The following is a 17,889-nucleotide window of genomic DNA, read 5'->3' on the forward strand; positions in this document are numbered from 1 at the left end:
AGACACGTCAGCTATATAAAGAGCGAGAGTTGTTTTCTTCCTATTAGTTTCAATTCACAGTTTAATTAGCAGTTTCAATCAGCAAATAACAAAATGCGTATTACAGGTAATATTTTATTTCGCAACACTTTGCCTTGTTCCTTTGGTCTCTGCTGTTCATCCTAAAACACAAAGGCGCTCTTTAAGCAATGCGACAGTGAGCGCCCGGCGCGTTGCGGTTGCGCGACCGCACCAAATTAAGCTCACTGCGCAGTGCGCACTGAGGTCCACTTAAATTTTAGAAAGTACATCAGGACTTTAAAAATATCTTCTAAATTTCAGCGACGGCTCTGTCACAATAATCGACCAGCCCGGTGCAGTTGGGCGGTCGGCGGCGCGCTACGGTTGAGCGTTCTCTCGCGCGCTCTCTCTCTCGCGCTCTCGCTCTCGCTCGCTCTCGCACACACGCAAACCGGATATCATACGGAGGCCGCCATTACAGATGCGCAGAACGGATGAGCAAGACACGTCAGCTATATAAAGAGCGAGAGTTCAGTTCTCTACCTAAATCCGTATTACAGGTAATATTTTATTTCACAACACTTTGCCTTGTTCCTTTCTTCTCTGCTGTTCACTTCAAACACGCTCCATGCGCACGGAGCGCGGTGGTGCGTTTACGGGCAGTCGGAGAAATCAACGCCAACAAAAAAAAAATACATCCAGCCTAGTTAAGACCATACCAAAGACTATAAAAATGGGACCCATTGCCTCCCTGCGTGTGTGACGATCATTGGGACTTAAAAAAAAAAAAAAAAAATTAAATTTTTTTTAAAAAAAAATCATAAAAATTGGGTGCGTATTATACATGGGTACAAGCTTTTTTCCAGCATCAGCATGCCATTTTTAGGGGTGCGTACTATACATGGGGGCGCACTATACACGGAAAAAAACGGTATTATTATTATTATTATTATTATTTGATTATTAAAAAAAAAATTCGTCATCCGATCGCCAAGTAACAAAGACGTCAACGTGAAGACCTCATACATGAACTCGAATTTGCAGCACCGGAACGTAAGGGACAGATAGCCTTCTTCTGAACACGTTTTATGGACCAATCATTTCAGCCATGAAAACAGAGTGTTTATGTAATAGCTTTGTTTTGGTGAATCCGATTCAAACCCCACGAGATTCAAACCACGATGAGCAACGCTCGTCGCGTAGACCGGAACTAAGCGATAAATATCACCCGAGCAGCTCATCAGCCTGTGCGGATGCGATCTTTCTTTGTAATTTTGCAAACGGTCGTCACAGCGTTCACTGTCGTTACAGCGTTCACTGTCACCGGATCACCGTGCTTCTGTTAAACTTTAGCCCAGAAGGTCATTCTCTTAAAGTTCACGTTCAACCCGCAGCATCCTAACGAGAGCCGTAACTGGAGAAGAAGGTAAGAACCCTGGCGTTTAAATAACACCCTTGTATTAGCTGACATTACGAAAGGAAGAGAAAATTATTCCTGTGTTGTGCTACAGAGATTGTTTAATTGATATCATGAAAGATGGCTTGCCTACTAAACAAACAAACAAACAAACAAACAAACAAACAAACAAACAAACAATCAAAAAACATTCGTTGTAATACTACTAATTCCGGTAATACAATGTTAGCTAGCTAACGAAGTGACAGAAATGCTTCAAACTATCTTTAACCTTACAAAATCCACGTACCACATCACATTTGTACTGTAAGAGGCTCTGAGAAATAACAAGTCTCCCACAATTTTGGCATGTCCGTCAAATGTAACATTTATGGATTTGCATCAGATGTGGGTAATTTTTATTGCAAAAAAAAAAAAGGTAAAAAAAAACTTCTGGCCGAGCCAACATGATAACCTCGCCACTGACTAGATTATCATGATTTTTTGTTGTTGTTGTATTGAATTGTATTATGCCAAATATTGGAATGAATCAATCGGTTATTAGAATTTTATTCTGCCAAATACTGTCGTCAACATCAGCCGCAAACTATCCATATCTTTCCAGACCTAATTGAAACGATCTCTCCAATATTTTGAATTTTATTGACATTTTGTGTTTTCTTTTCCATAGAGAAAGCTTCACTTGATCGCCAAAATGTATGTAGACATCTCTACTTATGCCCGCTTCAACCACTGCAAATAGAACAATTGCGCCAATATTTTTGATTTTTTGGGGGGACATTTAACGTCTTCCTCTTCATTGGTGCTCACTAGGGGTGTAAATCGCGGGTTTTGTCACGATACGATATATAGATACAAAGCCTCACGATACGATATTCGCCGATATCTTAAAGCCTGCTGCGATTCATTCACGATACATCGCGATATAGTGCTCTACGATCGATCTTTTTTTTTTTTTTTTAAATAAAAAATATAGAACAATATCCTGATTTATAACAATTCATACGCAAAATCAACAAGGTACTGCAAACTCTTTATTTAGGAAATTATACAAGAGTATTGTAGTATACAAAGTGCTTATTTTAACACTGAACTTTGATGTTGTGTTTTTTCTTTAAATGTGCGGCGAGATTTGTGCTCCCTGAATATTTGATCACCGCATGGCAGGATTTACAAACTGCACATGTCTTGTCCGTTGAGCCATCTTTTCTTTGGAATCCAAAGTGCTTCCAGACAAATGACTTGAAGCCTAAAGGGGAGCAAATTTCCTCGTCTTTTTGGACACTAGCCATAGCACCAGCCCAGGAGCCGCGTACTAGTTGTCGACTCCACTTTCACGTGCCTGCTCTGCTCACAACACAACAACGCCGCGCACTGCTCCCGGAAAGAGGAAGCAAGCAACAATGAACTAGATTTCAAAATAAAGTCGCGTTCAATGTCCGAGGTCAAACACGGCGATATAAATCGATGTTTACGTTTAGCATTGATGCCAATAAATCGTAGAGCATTATATCGATTAATCGATGTGTATCGATGAATCGTTACACCCCTAGTGCTCACTACAGAAGCGAGTGTCCCTTATTGAAGAATACTTTAAACTTCCATAAAATCCACAATATTGGGGGCAGTAATCATTCTACTAACTTCAGAGGCTTATTGCTAGTGGTTTCTCCCATCATTCAAAATGAGAGGTCTTGAGTGTGACTCATTGAGTCACTCACTCACATTTACAACCATTCAGAGGCGGACACATGTATGGTGTCATCTTTTGTGCAAATTATTGACATGTTATCTCTTCAAGCAATCTTCCTTATCTGAAGAAACTTAAAATCATTACACAACAAGAAAGCAAAACAACCTGAGATGATTTTGTTTTGTTACTATCAGAGAGCAAGTGTGGCTTACACGTAAAGGAATAACGACAGACCGGAAATAATATTGATGGAGCCAAATGACGAAGAAGAAGCACCAGCAGCGGTGGCAACAATAGAGGTGGAGGATGCAGAGAAGTTGCTGAATTACAAGATTGAGCGTCCCGTCTACGACGAGGCACATATTAGATCAGAGCTTCTCCACCGCAAAGAGAAAACCACCACCCTCCGTCAGAAGCTTGCACTGTACTGTCGGTATGTTGAAAGAAAAAAATGTTTGTGTTATTATGCCAAGTATGTGCAGTGGAAGTCCAATTTTGACAACAATTTGTACCTAGCCAATCTTATTTTTCATCCTAATTTAAAAAAACACACAAAAAAACACACAATAAGCCCATTGGAAGCAATTATCATTTCTGTTTTATATAAATAATCTGTTTTAGTGAGAGCATTCCCAGCAGTTTGACAAATATTGAAATGAAATTATTGGCTGTTTAATACCACTTCCAGTTAAAGTTTAATTTCAAAGTAAACATAAAAAATGCAAAATGCCATATAAATGCTAACGCTTAGCATCGCTAATTGCGGGCTTGAAAGCAACAGATTTTTTAACACAATTGGTGGCGCAACACACGTAGACAAGGCCATTTTTGTTATCGAGCGCCTTTCACACACTAGGTAACTCAATGTGCTTCACTTAATTAAAAGTACAAAATTTAAAAGCAAGAATTAAAAACATAAAACAATACTCACGGGCATTTGTTCTTCATCCTCTGTTCACTGTTTACTGAGTGCTCTGAAAGAACATTTTTTTATGATATGGTAACTGTGATGCAAAATGAAACTACTGACTGTTTTATGAAGTTGTTTAAGAAGTGCTCTCAAAGAACATCTTATTACGGTATGATAACTATGATGCGAAATGAAATGTTTTATGAAGTTAAGTCACACACCAAGTACCTTATTGTTAAAAAGTAGGACTATATGATGTTCATATCTGAAACAAATGCCTGATAAATGATGTTTTCGCTTTACGTAGGTGCTCGACACAGCGGGCAAAGGCAGTGGTTCTAAGCTTCCTGCCTATTCTCGCATGGCTGCCAAAGTACCCAGTCAGGGAATACTTGTTTCACGACGTGGTCTCAGGTCTTAGCACCGGAGTTGTGCAACTCCCCCAAGGTGAGCAGCTTCTCAGCTCATTTAGCAGGATTCAGTAGACATGAGAATCATCTGGAAAAACAATATTGTTTGGAGGCGCGTAGCCAACTCCTGAGGTGCTTCTTGTTACAACCCGCTGCTTTGGTTTTGGTATCTCTGTAGCTCTGAGGTTGTGAGGACAAGTTTTGTTTATGAGTTTGACAGTTTATTTAAACAGCTCTCTCTCTTTTGTACCGTAGGTCTTGCCTATGCTATGCTAGCTGCTGTGCCTCCAGTTTATGGTCTGTACTCGTCGTTCTATCCTGTTCTGCTGTATGTTTTCTTTGGCACATCCAGGCACATATCCATAGGTGAGCAAAAATCATTTTTGTTTGAAAAATTCCCGTGGAGGAGTTTACAGAAATTAAGTTTTGTACTGGTTCCAGACCAAACTTGCTTCCTGGGAATGTTGAGGTTTTCTAACCTTATGCTACTTGGACGGAGAGAAATGTCACACACACAATAAACTAGTTCCTATCACTCAGGATAATAAACCAAACCTGTTTAACTTTTAAACAAAGAACTGAAGCTTTTACTGTGTTTCCTTGACTTTTAATTATTGCCCGAGAATGCAATTCTAGGAGAAAATAATCTTTTCACTTTTTGGCAGAGGCAGTAGGGCGAAAGGAGATTCAGGTTTTGATTCCCATGCTAATCATTTGGACAAAATTGTTATGAGGTATTTTTTGGACTATATTGCCAGATTATCTCATTCACTGCCAGCCCAGTAAAAATGGACATATACTCTGTCAATGGCAATGAATGGGTAGTCCAAAAAAGATGGTATGACTAAAGATATGGTGAATTTGAAAAATATTTCTTCATTAAGTCTGTCTGTGGGTGTGATTTACAGGCACCTTTGCAGTAATAAGCCTGATGATTGGAAGCGTTGCAGTCAGGGAGGTTCCAGACTCATACATGCAAGCTACCAATGGGACCAACGTGTCCGCCATTTTTGATGTGGCGGAACGTGACGCCAAGAGGGTCCAGGTGGCTGTGGTGCTGACAACCCTCGTGGGTATCATTCAGGTCCGTGCAGTCCAGTTTTTCCAACTTAAAGCTCCATTTTGGTTTCATCAGAAATACAAATAATTTCGTTGCCCCTTTCTCTTTAGATTGTTTTCGGTCTTCTCAGGTTTGGCTTTGTGGCGATTTACCTCACGGAGCCGCTGGTGCGAGGCTTCACTACAGCAGCTGCTGTGCATGTTGTGGTTTCTCAATTAAAATACCTGCTGGGAGTGAAAACAAAGCGCTTCAGCGGAGCCCTCTCTGTTATATATGTGAGTTCAAAACAAAGTACATTTTTTTACATAGAATGGGTTTGTTTTTTTTCCCCTCAAAATAAATCTAAAGTTTTTGTCCTTTATCTTTGCAGAGTGTCAAGGCAGTACTCAGTCACATTACAACTACAAATGTCACCACTCTCATCCTGGGCCTCGTATGTTTGGTCTTTCTCTATGTGATCAAAGACCTAAATGAGCGCTTCAAAAAAAAACTCCCCATCCCTATACCTGGGGAGATAATCATCGTCATTATATCAACTGGCGTCTCCTATGGCATGGCATTGGCCGGAAACTATAATGTCGATGTAGTTGGGGAGATACCAACTGGGTAAGAGTTCACGCTTCTTGTGTGTGTAATCGTGCTTCAATGTTGAATGTTATCTAGTCGGGGTGTAACGATTCATCGATACACATCGATTAATCAATATAATGCTCTATGATTTATTGGCATCGATGCTAAACGTAAACATTGATTTGTGTCGCCGTGTTTTACCTCGGACATTAGATGCGACTTTACTTTGAAATCCAGTTCATTGTTGCTTGCTTCCTTTTTCCGGGAGCAGTGCGCGGCGTTGTGTTGTGAGCAGAGCAGGCACGTGAAAGGGGAGTCGACAACTAGTACGCGGCTCCTGGGCTGGTGCTATGGCTAGTGTCCAAAAAGACGAGGAAATTCGCTCCCCTTTAGGCTTCAAGTCATTCGTTTGGAAGCACTTTGGATTCCAAAGAAAAGATGGCTCAAAGGACAAGACACGTGCAGTTTGTAAATCCTGCCATGCGGTGATCAAATATTCAGGGAGCACAAATCTCGCCGCACATTTAAAGAAAAAACACGACATCAAAGTTCAGTGTTAAAATAAGCACTTTGTATACTACAATACTCTAGTAATTTCCTAAATAAAGAGTTTGCAGTACCTTGTTGATTTTGCGTATGAATTGTTATAAATCAGGATATTGTTCTATATTTTTTATTTAAAAAAACAAAAATATCGATCGTAGAGCACTATATCATGATATATCGTGAATGAATCGCAGCAGGCTTTAAGTTATCGGCAAATATCGTATCGTAGTTCTTTGTATCAATATGATATCTTATCGTGACACAACCTGCGATTTACACCCCTATTATCTAGTTATCAGCTATCTTCTTGATAGATTACATGTCGTTCCAAAAATGATTGACAGCAGTTTTATGAGAGCTGACCAAAGATAAGATTTGGTATCAAGATGTTATCATATGGCCTTATTATAAGGCCCATTGTCCATTTTTGAATTTTTTTTTTAAATGTGCTTTGTAGTCGGAAAAATACAGGATATCACGTATAACCTGTGTGAATGTGCTTCAATCGTCCTTCTGTGTGTTCTCAGGCTTCTCCCACCTGTGGTTCCGGACTTCTCACTGTTACGCACTTTGGTCACCGACGCCTTCGCTATTGCGATTGTAGGCTTCTCCATGGGAATCTCACTGGCCAAAATCTTTGCTTTGAAGCACAACTACAGTGTGGATGGTAATCAGGTGCGGAAAACGTATTGTGCGGTACATGCGGAAATACCAGATTTCAAAACACTCTGTGTAAGAATTTGATGCGAAGTGAAGTGTTGGCTGGATTTAGAAAGTCTTGTCTTGAGTGTAGGTGCCCAAGAAAAGTGGTCAACAAAGAAATTCAGTGGATTGGTTCCATAAACAAAGACTTGTCAGACAGGTCTCCGCTATGTATTTTCGCCATTGGGAGTTCATGCATTCTTTAATTACAAAAAGAATTTGGAGGGTTGAATTGCTGCCAGATTTTTAAAGTTTTGTATTTTTCATTATACTTAGTTTCTGTTTTGTTTTGACGTGTTTTTTTTTCTATTCTGGTAGTTTTAATTACTTTAATCAAAACCGTGCCATTTTAATTGAGCTTTTATTAGTTTTAGTTGTAATTTTTATACAAATTTTAATTTAACAAAAACGTTTGTACAATTTTAGTTTGCTGATTCTGTTAGTTTTTGTGAATTACAATCACCTTGATTCTCCTATTGTGATCATCAAAGTAGTGAATACCGTAATTTTCAGACTATAAATCGCACCGGAGTGTAAGTCGCACCAGCCATAAAATGCCCAAAAAAGTGAAAAAAACCCCCCATATATGTGTATATAAGTCGCCCACCCAAACTATGAAAAAAAACGCACCTTATAGTCCGAAAATTACGGTATATTTACTCCAAGAAATTATAAAATTATTATCCCATGCAATACAAAAACTTAATATCTGGGGTGTTGATTTTTTTTTTTCAGTTCTTGACAAATATCCCACCATTTTTCTCACTGCTAGTCAAAAATGCAGTGTATGCAGTGTGTTTTCATTTGTAAAGACTATCAAAATTCCCCCATCTCAAGAATTGTATTGAATCAAGAACATCCTCAAATACTAGGGGTGTAAATCGCGGGTTTTGGCACGATACGATATAATATCGATATAAAGAACTACGATACGATATTTGCCGATATCTTAAAGCCTGCTGCGATTCATTCACGATATATCGCGATATAGTGCTCTACGATCGATATTTTTTTTTTTTTAGTAAAAAATATATAACAATATCCTGATTTATAACAATTCATACGCAAAATCAACAAGGCACTGCAAACTCTTTATTTAGGAAATTACAAGAGTATTGTAGTATACAAATTGCTTACTTTAACACTGAACTTTGATGTCGTGTTTTTTCTTTAAATGTGCGGCGAGATTTGTGCTCCCTGAATATTTGATCACCGCATGGCAGGATTTACAAACTGCACGTGTCTTGGCCGTTGAGCCATCTTTTCTTTGGAATCCAAAGTGCTTCCAAACGAATGACTTGAAGCCTAAAGGGGAGCAAATTTCCTCGTCTTTTTGGACACTAGCCATAGCACCAGCCCAGGAGCCGCGGACTAGTTGTCCCCTCCCCTTTCACGCGCGTGCTCTGCTCACAACACAACAACGCCGGAAAGAGGAAGCAAGCAACAATGAACTGGATTTCAAAATAAAGTCGCGTCTAATGTCCGAGGTCAAACACGGTGATATAAATCGATGTTTACCTTTAGCATCGATACCAATAAATCGTAGAGCATTATATCGATTAATCGATGTGTATCGATGTATCGTTACACCCCTATCAAATACTAAACCTAGCTTGCTTTACAGGAGCTGATAGCCCTTGGCCTGTGTAACTTCATCAGCTCTTTCTTCCAAACATTCACCATCACTTGCTCCATGTCAAGGAGCCTGGTGCAGGAGAGCACAGGGGGGAAAACCCAGGTAAAAGATGTTATGAAACGATAATGATAATATTACGTTTATTGATTGTAATTCTTGTGCACTTGGTTCAGATTGCGGGTTTGCTCGGCTCTCTCTTGGTGTTACTGGTGATCGTCGCCATTGGTTTTGTCTTTGAGCCGCTCCCACAGGTGAGCTGAGGCCATGGAGGTGATGTCATGACACATTCTCTTTTAGCATTGATTAAACACTCCGGAACTGCCAAGCTCTTGGTGTCTCCTGCAAACCAGTTGCTGCCTGTAGTGATTAAAAGTCTGAGAATAGAGTATGGTCAGAGTTCCGGATTATTTGGTGCGTCTCAATGTTAGCCGCACCCACAAAGCTTAAAAAAGCTCAAAAGAAATTGCACACAGAGGTGAATGACTATTTTCACAGCATCTTTTGTCTTTTCTGTATCCCAGACTGCGTTGGCAGCCATCATCATGGTCAACCTGCTGGGGATGTTCAAACAATTCAGAGACATCCCAACTCTATGGAGAACCAGCAAGATTGAACTGGTCAGTCAATGAAAGCTAACAAAAAGTAGCATGCTAACATTGTTTTGCATGAGCCAATGGAATGCTTTCCAAAGTAATTTAGATTGGCTCCATCTTAACATTGAGAACAAGCGACATCAAAAATGGAATGATAGATGTACAGTGCAAAAGTCTACATTTGTCACAGCAATTGTGTTGACACAGATAGAATAGGAGGTCTCTGCTCCAGGAGAAAATACAAAATCACCTTTGTAGAGAGATGGGGCTAAGATTGTTGTAGTTAAAAAAAACAATGATAGGTCGCTCCGGAGTATAAGTCGCACCAGCCATAAAATGCCCAAAAATGTGAAAAAAAAAACATATATAAGTCGCTCCGGAGTATAAGTCGCATTTTGGGGGGCAATTTATTCGACAAAATCCAACACCAAGAACAGACATGAACGAGCAACAACAGGCTAAACGATACAGTATGCTAACGTGACAAACAGAAACGAGGAGCTGAGAATGGGCCTGATGTAACATTCGGTTATTTAAGAAAAACTATTACATGAATAACACGTTTATAAAAACATCAGCGTCACTCCAATTCATCGAATCCATCGATCGTCCTTTGTCAACAATGCCGTGTGCCGCGCCGCAGTTCAAATTATTCCACAGGCCCATACAACGATATATAAACTATATTTTAAATAACTATCACATAAACAACAATATTATCAAACCATTTGTGTCACTCCAAATCATTAAATCCATCGATCAAATTTCTCGTCCTTTATGTCCTCCTGGTGACAGAGGACATGTCCAGAGGATATGGCGCTTTAAAGTGTTAATTACTTTATTTGATTTTTTTCTCTCTATTTTTCATGTTTTGAATATGCTCAAGATAAAGATATCAAAGCATGTGAAGTGATCAACTATACTAAAAATAACATGTGAAGTGGTCAACTATACTTGTAAGTAAGTGATGTGTTATGAAAAAAAACATATACAAGTTGCTCCTGAGTATAAGTCGCCCCCCACCCAAACTATGAAAGAAAACGCGACTTATAGTCCGAAAATTACGGTAATCAATAAAAATAAATCTCAAAATGAAATAAAAGCTGAGCAGCTTGATGAATGGATGAAGCAAATGCTTTCCTTTATCAGGCCATCTGGCTGGTGACTTTTGTTGCATCCGTGCTATTGGGCTTGGATTATGGCCTTCTCTCCGCCATTGCATTTGCTTTACTGACAGTCATCTATAGAACACAGAGGTCAGTATATTTAATTTGCCATTATACTATCATTACTTTCTGTATTCCCCATTTCACAAAATTCGGGTTCATGACTAAACTCTGTTTTGTCTTGCAGCCCGAAAACGGCAGTCCTCGGGCAGGTTTCCAACACGGGACTATACTATGAAGTGGACGAATATGAAGAGGTTAGTTGTGAGGAGAGAGCATATTGACCAAGTTGCCACCAACACCCTCAACAGTGACCACTTGATTCATCTTCTTCCAAGGCGGTGGAATGCGAGGGGATTAAGATTTTCCATTACAACTCGTCAATCTACTTTGCCAACAATGACCTTTATGTGAGCGCCCTCAAAGAGAAGGTAATCCTTGTTACCTTGGGATTGTAACACTGGCATGTGAACACTTTTTCAACTCCTCTCTTGGTTAGGTTGGTCTAAAAAGTAAACCACCATATTGAAAGCTAAAATCCTTAAACCTTAAAAGATTGTACAACCTCACTTTTAGTTTAAATAAAAAGCCACTTGCCCAAAACATTATTATCTAATCACGTGCTTCTGTGCTATATTCAGCTCTTATCTTTGGCATTCTTGTCATTTTACAGACAGGTGTAAACCCGGAACACATCCACACTGCCAGAAAAGCTCAGAAAAAACAAAAGGCCAACAGCTCTCTGACATGTTCTCCAAGGACAAATGCCGAGGTAGCTTCACTGACCTTATTTTTTTCCTCCTCCTACTTTTTGTGTCCTCCAACATGTTTGCAATGGTTAAATATGTATTTTGCTCTCTATTTGCTTGTGCAATACTTACTGTGCTATTGACTGTACAGGACAATTTAATATGATAAGAGTACTGTGTACTAATATCAACTTTTCAAAAGTTACTATCTATAAATACATAACAGTTACTTAGTAATAATTAACACTACTAATAAATATAACCTGTTGAAATCTAAATGTAGTGCAGTAGCCTTGAAATGACTTAAAACCAATTTAGTTTAGTGAGTTTGTCTAAAACTGAAAGTCTGAAACGATTCACTCGGCTTTTTTTTTTTTCTATATCAGGAGAAGGAAGGAGCTATGACTCAGAAGGATTTGTCGTTCAATAAAATGGCTGGAGATCAGACAAACGGCCGCCTAGGAGAGGATCATAGCTCAAAGGATATCGAGGAGCTTGCCTTCCTTCAATCGCTCGGCTCCGTCCACTCCATCATCCTGGACTGGACTCACGTGGGCTTTATTGACTCTGTGGGAGCCAAAGCCATCAAACAGGTTATTTATTTTAGTCACTTGAGGCAACAAGAGTGAAATGTGCAACATGTAGTGAAGAAAGTATTGCTCAATAATAACCGTTTAATCCAATTTATTGATTATGTATAACCCTCTGTATCTCTGCAGGTCATTAAGGAGTATGGAGCAGTAGATGTTCAAGTCATCATAGCGGGCTGCAATAGTAAGTATAATCATGACGTGCTCATCAGTATCAAACTTAAGTATTTAAAGACATAAAAACGTGCAAAAGAGTCACTCTACCTGGACTTGTGAACTATGGTGAAAATGGGTAGAATACACAAATTGAGGCATGTTGCGATTCATTAGTTCTCAATTTGAAAATCGAACTGGTCCTCTTACCCAGTGGTCCCCAACCTTTTTTGCGCCACGGACCGGTTACGTGTCAGAAATATTTTCGCGGACCAACCGTGATATAAATAAATAGTACATTCATATAAATAAATAATACATTTATAATAAATCTATAAATACGAATGAAATGAATAAAATGATACGACTGACATTAAAACAAGTATAAACAACATCAAAATAAAACTCACCATTACGTTGAATTAGTGGGAGCACTGAGCTTGTTTCTCAGAAACGAGCCCGCGTAATCTGAGACAATGACACCCAAAGTGGTTAAGGTTTGTCGTTTAATACAGGATGCTTGGTCTCCATGTGCATTGCCTCGTTAGCTGGCCCGTCACCGCCACATATTAGCCAGAGTCGGCTTGCTTAGCGCATCAGTCACCTGTGGCGATAAATGCATATTTTAAGTAGGACTCCAGACATGTTCTTTTAAATGCAGCTTTCCTTTTCTTAGAAGTCGTAGCCTCTTCTTTTTCCGTGTCCCCATTGTTTTTTTTTCCAAATATCTTTCTTTCTCATATTTGCTTGCTTCGCGGGCTCGACTGAGGTGACATGTCACATGACTGAGACGAGCGTCTTGACCTGAATTAACCTGTATCACGAGACACAGCTGCACCAATGGATGGAATTGGGAGAGAATCGCCACATTTTTCAGGATAAATTCTTACTCATTTTTGCCAGCTTTGCGGGCTCGACTGGGGAAACATGTCACGTGACCAGGACGAGCATCTTGACCTGAATTAATTGATCGTCGATAAAAAAAAAAAAAAAAGTTTTTTTTTGTGTGCGGCTTGGCGGCTCGGTACCAAGTGACCCACTGACCGGGACCGGGGGTTGGGGACCCCTGCTCTTACCAACATCCAACATAAAACATTGCCCCCTAGTGGCAGGAAAGTTACCTCAACTTGATGTTTCACACCCCTTCTAACTAGTATCTTTAATTTCAAATGACTAGCTATGACCATGAAATTACACCCAGTGAACTAAAAGATACAAGCATGAAACATCTCTCCACTGTTTTCTTAAGAGTATGAAACATTTTGGAAAAATATTGTACATATACGTTAGAAATAAAATTTGATTAATTTGCGATGAATCCTGAGTAATTCTGGAAATTAGTAGAAAAATGTAGGTTGTGCAAAATGCCCATTTTTCTCCCTGTGGATTCCCAGTGTGCCAATTGCAATATCTGAAATGTGATGTCAAGCATTGATTATAAATCTCCAAATTTGAACTCTACAGTGGAGAAGCAATTGAGATGCTCGCCTGACCATTCCCGTAAAAAACAAAAATAAACGTAATAGACAAGTTTAGTTGATGGCAGTGAATGTGTAAAAAGCTTACCTGTGTGCTACTCTTCCGCCAAGTCCTTAAATTCTGATCAAACACATTTTCTGTGTGACTCAACTAGGAAGTCTGCTGACTGAGCTGGACCAGCTACAGTTCTTCTCTGGAATCATAAGCCCCAACATGGTGTTCCCCACCATTCATGATGCTGTGTTGCACTGTCAAAATTCGAAACCCAAGTCTACATGCTGATACGAATGTGAAGAATATGTTTTGCGTCCTTTTGAAGCACTCAAGGGCTTGTTAAAATGCCCAGGATTTGTTCAAAGACTGTGTTGTTACTGGTTATAGCAATGTTGCTTTGTGCTGGATATGCGTGTATGTGTGTGTGCTGTGTAGTGTTAAACAGCTTCAGTTGCACATTAGATAGGGAGATTAGTTTTGAAAAACACAAAGTAATTTCATATTTTCAGAGACATTACCAAATGACAGATGCTTACTGTTGTATTGTTTTTTTTAAAAATAAATCTTGATACTCATGGAATAAACTTTTATTTTTAACATCTGACAACAAAAAGGATTTATTTCCACTCTGCCTTCTAGAGGACATGGAAAACAAAATATACACACACACACCTAATTGTAAGTCATGTATCTGGGCGTGGCGCTGAACTTGGCGTAGGACTTGATGACCTTGTTAACAGCCTCCAGGAAGTCCTTCTCAGTGGCGATCTTCCGGCGAGCTCTGATTGCAAACATACCGGCTTCAGTGCACACGCTGCGAATCTCGGCACCTGGCGAGAAGATCCAAATGTCAGTGGGTTTTCTTTAGTGTCAATTACATTTGAGTATTTTTACCTGTGCTGTTGGGACAGAGGCGAGCCAACAGCTCAAAGCGAATGTCTCTCTCCACACTCATGGAACGAGCATGAATCTTGAAGATATGCGTCCGACCCTGAAACCCCCCAAAAAAGTTTATTTTTATGCCCTGACTGATCCTGATCCCACCACTATATTTTTTATGTGGGTGTTTGCTGCACCTCTAGATCAGGCAAGCTGAACTCAATCTTCCTATCTAGACGTCCTGGTCTCATCAGGGCCGGATCCAAAGTGTCAGGCCTGTTGGTGGCCATCAGCACTTTAATGTTTCCGCGCGGGTCGAAACCGTCCAGCTGGTTGATGAGCTCCAGCATGGTCCTCTGGACCTCGTTGTCTCCGCCAGCACCGTCGTCGAAACGTGCGCCTATTTGGTTAAAAAATGACATTTCATGAAGAAGAAAAAAAAAAAAAAACTGCCAACATTAGAACTTGACCATGACCATACCTCCAATAGCATCTATTTCATCAAAAAAGATAAGGCATGCTTTCTTGGTCCTGGCCATCTCGAAAAGTTCTCTCACCATCCGGGCTCCCTAAAGAAAATAGATTTACTATTTTTATTGAAGAAAAAAAAAAAAAAAACATTTCACATTATTTGATTCAGTCTGAATGTTTTTACCTCTCCCACATACTTCTGCACCAGTTCCGAACCAATGACTCTGATGAAGCAGGCGTCTGTCCGATTGGCCACGGCACGGGCGCACAGGGTCTTACCGGTGCCGGGTGGTCCGAACAGAAGCACACCTTTCGGAGGCTCGATGCCCAAGTTGACGAACCGTTCGGGCTGGTGAGCGAAAACACAAATAGCTTTAATGTCAAATTATTAGCTACCAGTTAATATTTTACTTATAATGATGGGGCAAATCCTGATACTTATGGCGACCTCTTGTGGCTGTGCTAAAATCAGCATTAAGTAAACAACTCACATGGAGCAAGGGGGTCTCAACGACTTCCCTCAGCTTTTCAATCTGCTCCTTACAGCCACCGACATCACTGTAGGTAACGTCAGGTTTTTCCTCCACCTACATGACAACGTAACGTTACTTGTGTAAATTGGTAACCAATTAATTCGATTTTGGCTGGCGTGTTTGTACCTGCATCATGGTGACAGTCGGATCGATTTTAGGTGGCAGAGGGATATGGATCTGATACTTGTTTCTGTCAACACTGCGACAACAAACATGAAGTTGTCAGCGTCAGTGTTTAAAATCTTAATTGATCAGTAAGGTGAATTGATTTCTTTTTTTCTTCTTACCCAACTCTCATGCCTTCCTCTATGTCAGTCGGGGCCACCTGATCACTCAGGTCCACCACAAACTTGGCAAACTGCTTGACATTGATGATGTATTTAGGGTCCTCGGAGTCTGCGTTTATGATCTTTGTGCATCTGTTGAAATCAAATTAAAAGGGTTCAAAATACATAGCTAGCAAAGTTCTTGCTAATGTGCAGCTTTAAATCCACATCAATTTTACAGAAAACGATTTGTAGATTTGAAAGGTTTTCACAGTATTTAGAAAAGCCAGAGCAAATAGTCATGATACTACATTTACCTTGCAACTTGCAGTGGTTGTTCACTTTGAAGGGTCTGCTTGTCAGCAGCCAGATCCCACAAAGCGGGTGATGCCAGCCCCGTGTCTGATTCTTTAATACCTGTCACAACCACAAAACAATTGATACAGTATGAACTTGTGATGGGAAAAGGAAGCTTCAAATTTGCTTCATGAACCAGTTTAACTTTGTACTTCTCTAGACAGCACTGTTGGTTTAAATAAGGGGTTTAAGAAATTGCAAGTCTGTATTTTTAGCTCAATGTTGAACAGGAGTAAAAAAAAAAAAAAGAAAACTGGTTCATGAAGCAAATTTGAATTTTCATTTTTCAATCACTAATCTGTTTACATAAAAGCTTATAGTTTATTGATTGAATATTTATTGATCCCCAGGGGTGGGTGGGAAAATTCAGGCCCCAGCAGTATCCATACCACAGAGTGGGTATACAAAAGACACACAGATGGCATGAGCACAACTCAATGGGCTCTCATAAGGCTGCCACACAACGGCGCCACAAAGAAAGCCAGAAAGTGCTCAAGATAAAATCCATCAAAACAAATCAAAGCTAAAAGACAAAGGAAAAAAAGTAACAGCGGCTAACCAGCACCCCTCAATACAAGAGAACACCCCAAAATAGCCTCCACGGGGGCCATCGACAGGTGTAAGGGCAGTCCAGTACAACGGCGCCCAATGGACCGTGGTCGTGAATCGGTGAAAACATCACAAAGCAGGCAAACGTGTGAGCATCGTCCCGGGCACCCAGTCGGGGCACGTGCAGATGGTCACCACGGGGCTAGCATGGCGAAAGTCGTTGGTTCCGACAAGCACGAGGGAACGGATATATTATATTTTAAATTTACCATCTTTTCAAGGAAAATGTTTAATTCACCTGTGAGTTCATTGATTTTCTTAAGCAGCTGTTGGATGTCATCTTCCACTTGTTTTATCTGTCTGGAGTACGTGCTTTGACCCTGGTGATGCAAGACAGTTTGGGGATGTGGATTAAAATACACAATATATTTAATGACTACTACTTCTATCACGTCTGGGAGAACACTCACGTAAGTTTTCAGAAGAGCAATGTCTCCTTCATCCAAAGCTGTACACAACATGAACACAACGTCATTGAATTGGGATTATGGCCATTGGGTTTGTATTGACACGTACAAAAAGAGAAACTTTGAAGATAATTAGAAGTCAAATTATCAGATCATTCGTTCACTTTCGGAACAATTTTCAACATTCCAAAAAATGTTAGCTCTTCCACATCATGCTACATATTTCACTATATATTTTTTTAGTTAGCAGTTACACGCAATTTCTTCAGAAATTACACGTTTAGGTACGTTTGGTTTGATTTTTTTCTGCACAATACAAATACGACCCTGTTACCGATGGAAGCTAACTTTAGCAAAGCAGCTAATGTCTAAAATGAAGACCGTTGCTTTTTAACAATATACATCTGATTGGTGAGTCATCCTTATCCTCCTCCTTTGTCTTCCTCTGGTCATCTCCTAAATAGTCCGGCATTTTTATTCGTCAGGATTTTTATTGTTTATAACTATCAGACAGAGCTGCTGAACGGGCTAAATTGTACGATTACACAGCAGCTTTGCGTTTCCGTCCCCAAACCGGAAGTAAGTGTCGGAAGGTTATTTCATACGTACCAATTATACTGCGTTTGAGCAATCGTGTAAAAACACCAAACTCTCAAAATGACGTTACACCCTTCTCAAGTACTTTTTTGATTGTTCCCG

At 39.9% G+C, this 17,889-nt stretch overlaps 2 protein-coding genes across 5 annotated transcripts; one reads left to right on the forward strand and one right to left on the reverse strand.

Annotated features, from left to right (window-relative positions):
• Window positions 1-1,240: 1,240 nt before the first annotated feature.
• On the forward strand, window positions 1,241-14,265 carry slc26a5 (solute carrier family 26 member 5). 4 transcript variants are annotated; one of them, XM_061268594.1, is made up of 19 exons: window positions 1,241-1,426; window positions 2,088-2,113; window positions 3,305-3,543; window positions 4,328-4,467; window positions 4,686-4,796; window positions 5,339-5,514; window positions 5,601-5,765; window positions 5,861-6,096; window positions 7,134-7,281; window positions 8,933-9,046; window positions 9,118-9,195; window positions 9,466-9,561; window positions 10,687-10,793; window positions 10,891-10,960; window positions 11,042-11,134; window positions 11,377-11,475; window positions 11,839-12,045; window positions 12,172-12,226; window positions 13,829-14,265. In XM_061268594.1, the coding sequence occupies exons 3-19, from the start codon at window positions 3,359-3,361 to the stop codon at window positions 13,954-13,956; spliced, it is 2,208 nt and encodes a 735-aa protein (XP_061124578.1). In that variant the 5' UTR covers window positions 1,241-1,426; window positions 2,088-2,113; window positions 3,305-3,358; the 3' UTR covers window positions 13,957-14,265. The 4 variants fall into 4 exon arrangements, with proteins under 4 accessions (XP_061124578.1, XP_061124579.1, XP_061124580.1 ...); XM_061268595.1 differs by lacking the exon at window positions 2,088-2,113 and having other exon boundaries at window positions 1,242-1,426; XM_061268596.1 differs by lacking the exons at window positions 1,241-1,426; window positions 2,088-2,113; window positions 3,305-3,543 and having other exon boundaries at window positions 4,444-4,562.
• Window positions 14,240-17,778, reverse strand: psmc2 (proteasome 26S subunit, ATPase 2). Its single transcript, XM_061268598.1, has 12 exons — window positions 17,593-17,778; window positions 17,194-17,231; window positions 17,022-17,103; window positions 16,135-16,234; window positions 15,839-15,970; window positions 15,678-15,750; window positions 15,510-15,605; window positions 15,203-15,367; window positions 15,029-15,116; window positions 14,745-14,947; window positions 14,563-14,659; window positions 14,240-14,498 (listed from the first exon to the last, which is right to left on the reverse strand). Exons 1-12 carry the CDS (start codon window positions 17,660-17,662, stop codon window positions 14,341-14,343), a joined length of 1,302 nt encoding a protein of 433 aa, XP_061124582.1. The 5' UTR covers window positions 17,663-17,778; the 3' UTR covers window positions 14,240-14,340.
• Window positions 17,779-17,889: the final 111 nt, after the last annotated feature.

Source organism: Syngnathus typhle, linkage group LG21, assembly GCF_033458585.1.
Source record: "Syngnathus typhle isolate RoL2023-S1 ecotype Sweden linkage group LG21, RoL_Styp_1.0, whole genome shotgun sequence".
Lineage (NCBI taxonomy): Eukaryota > Metazoa > Chordata > Actinopteri > Syngnathiformes > Syngnathidae > Syngnathus > Syngnathus typhle.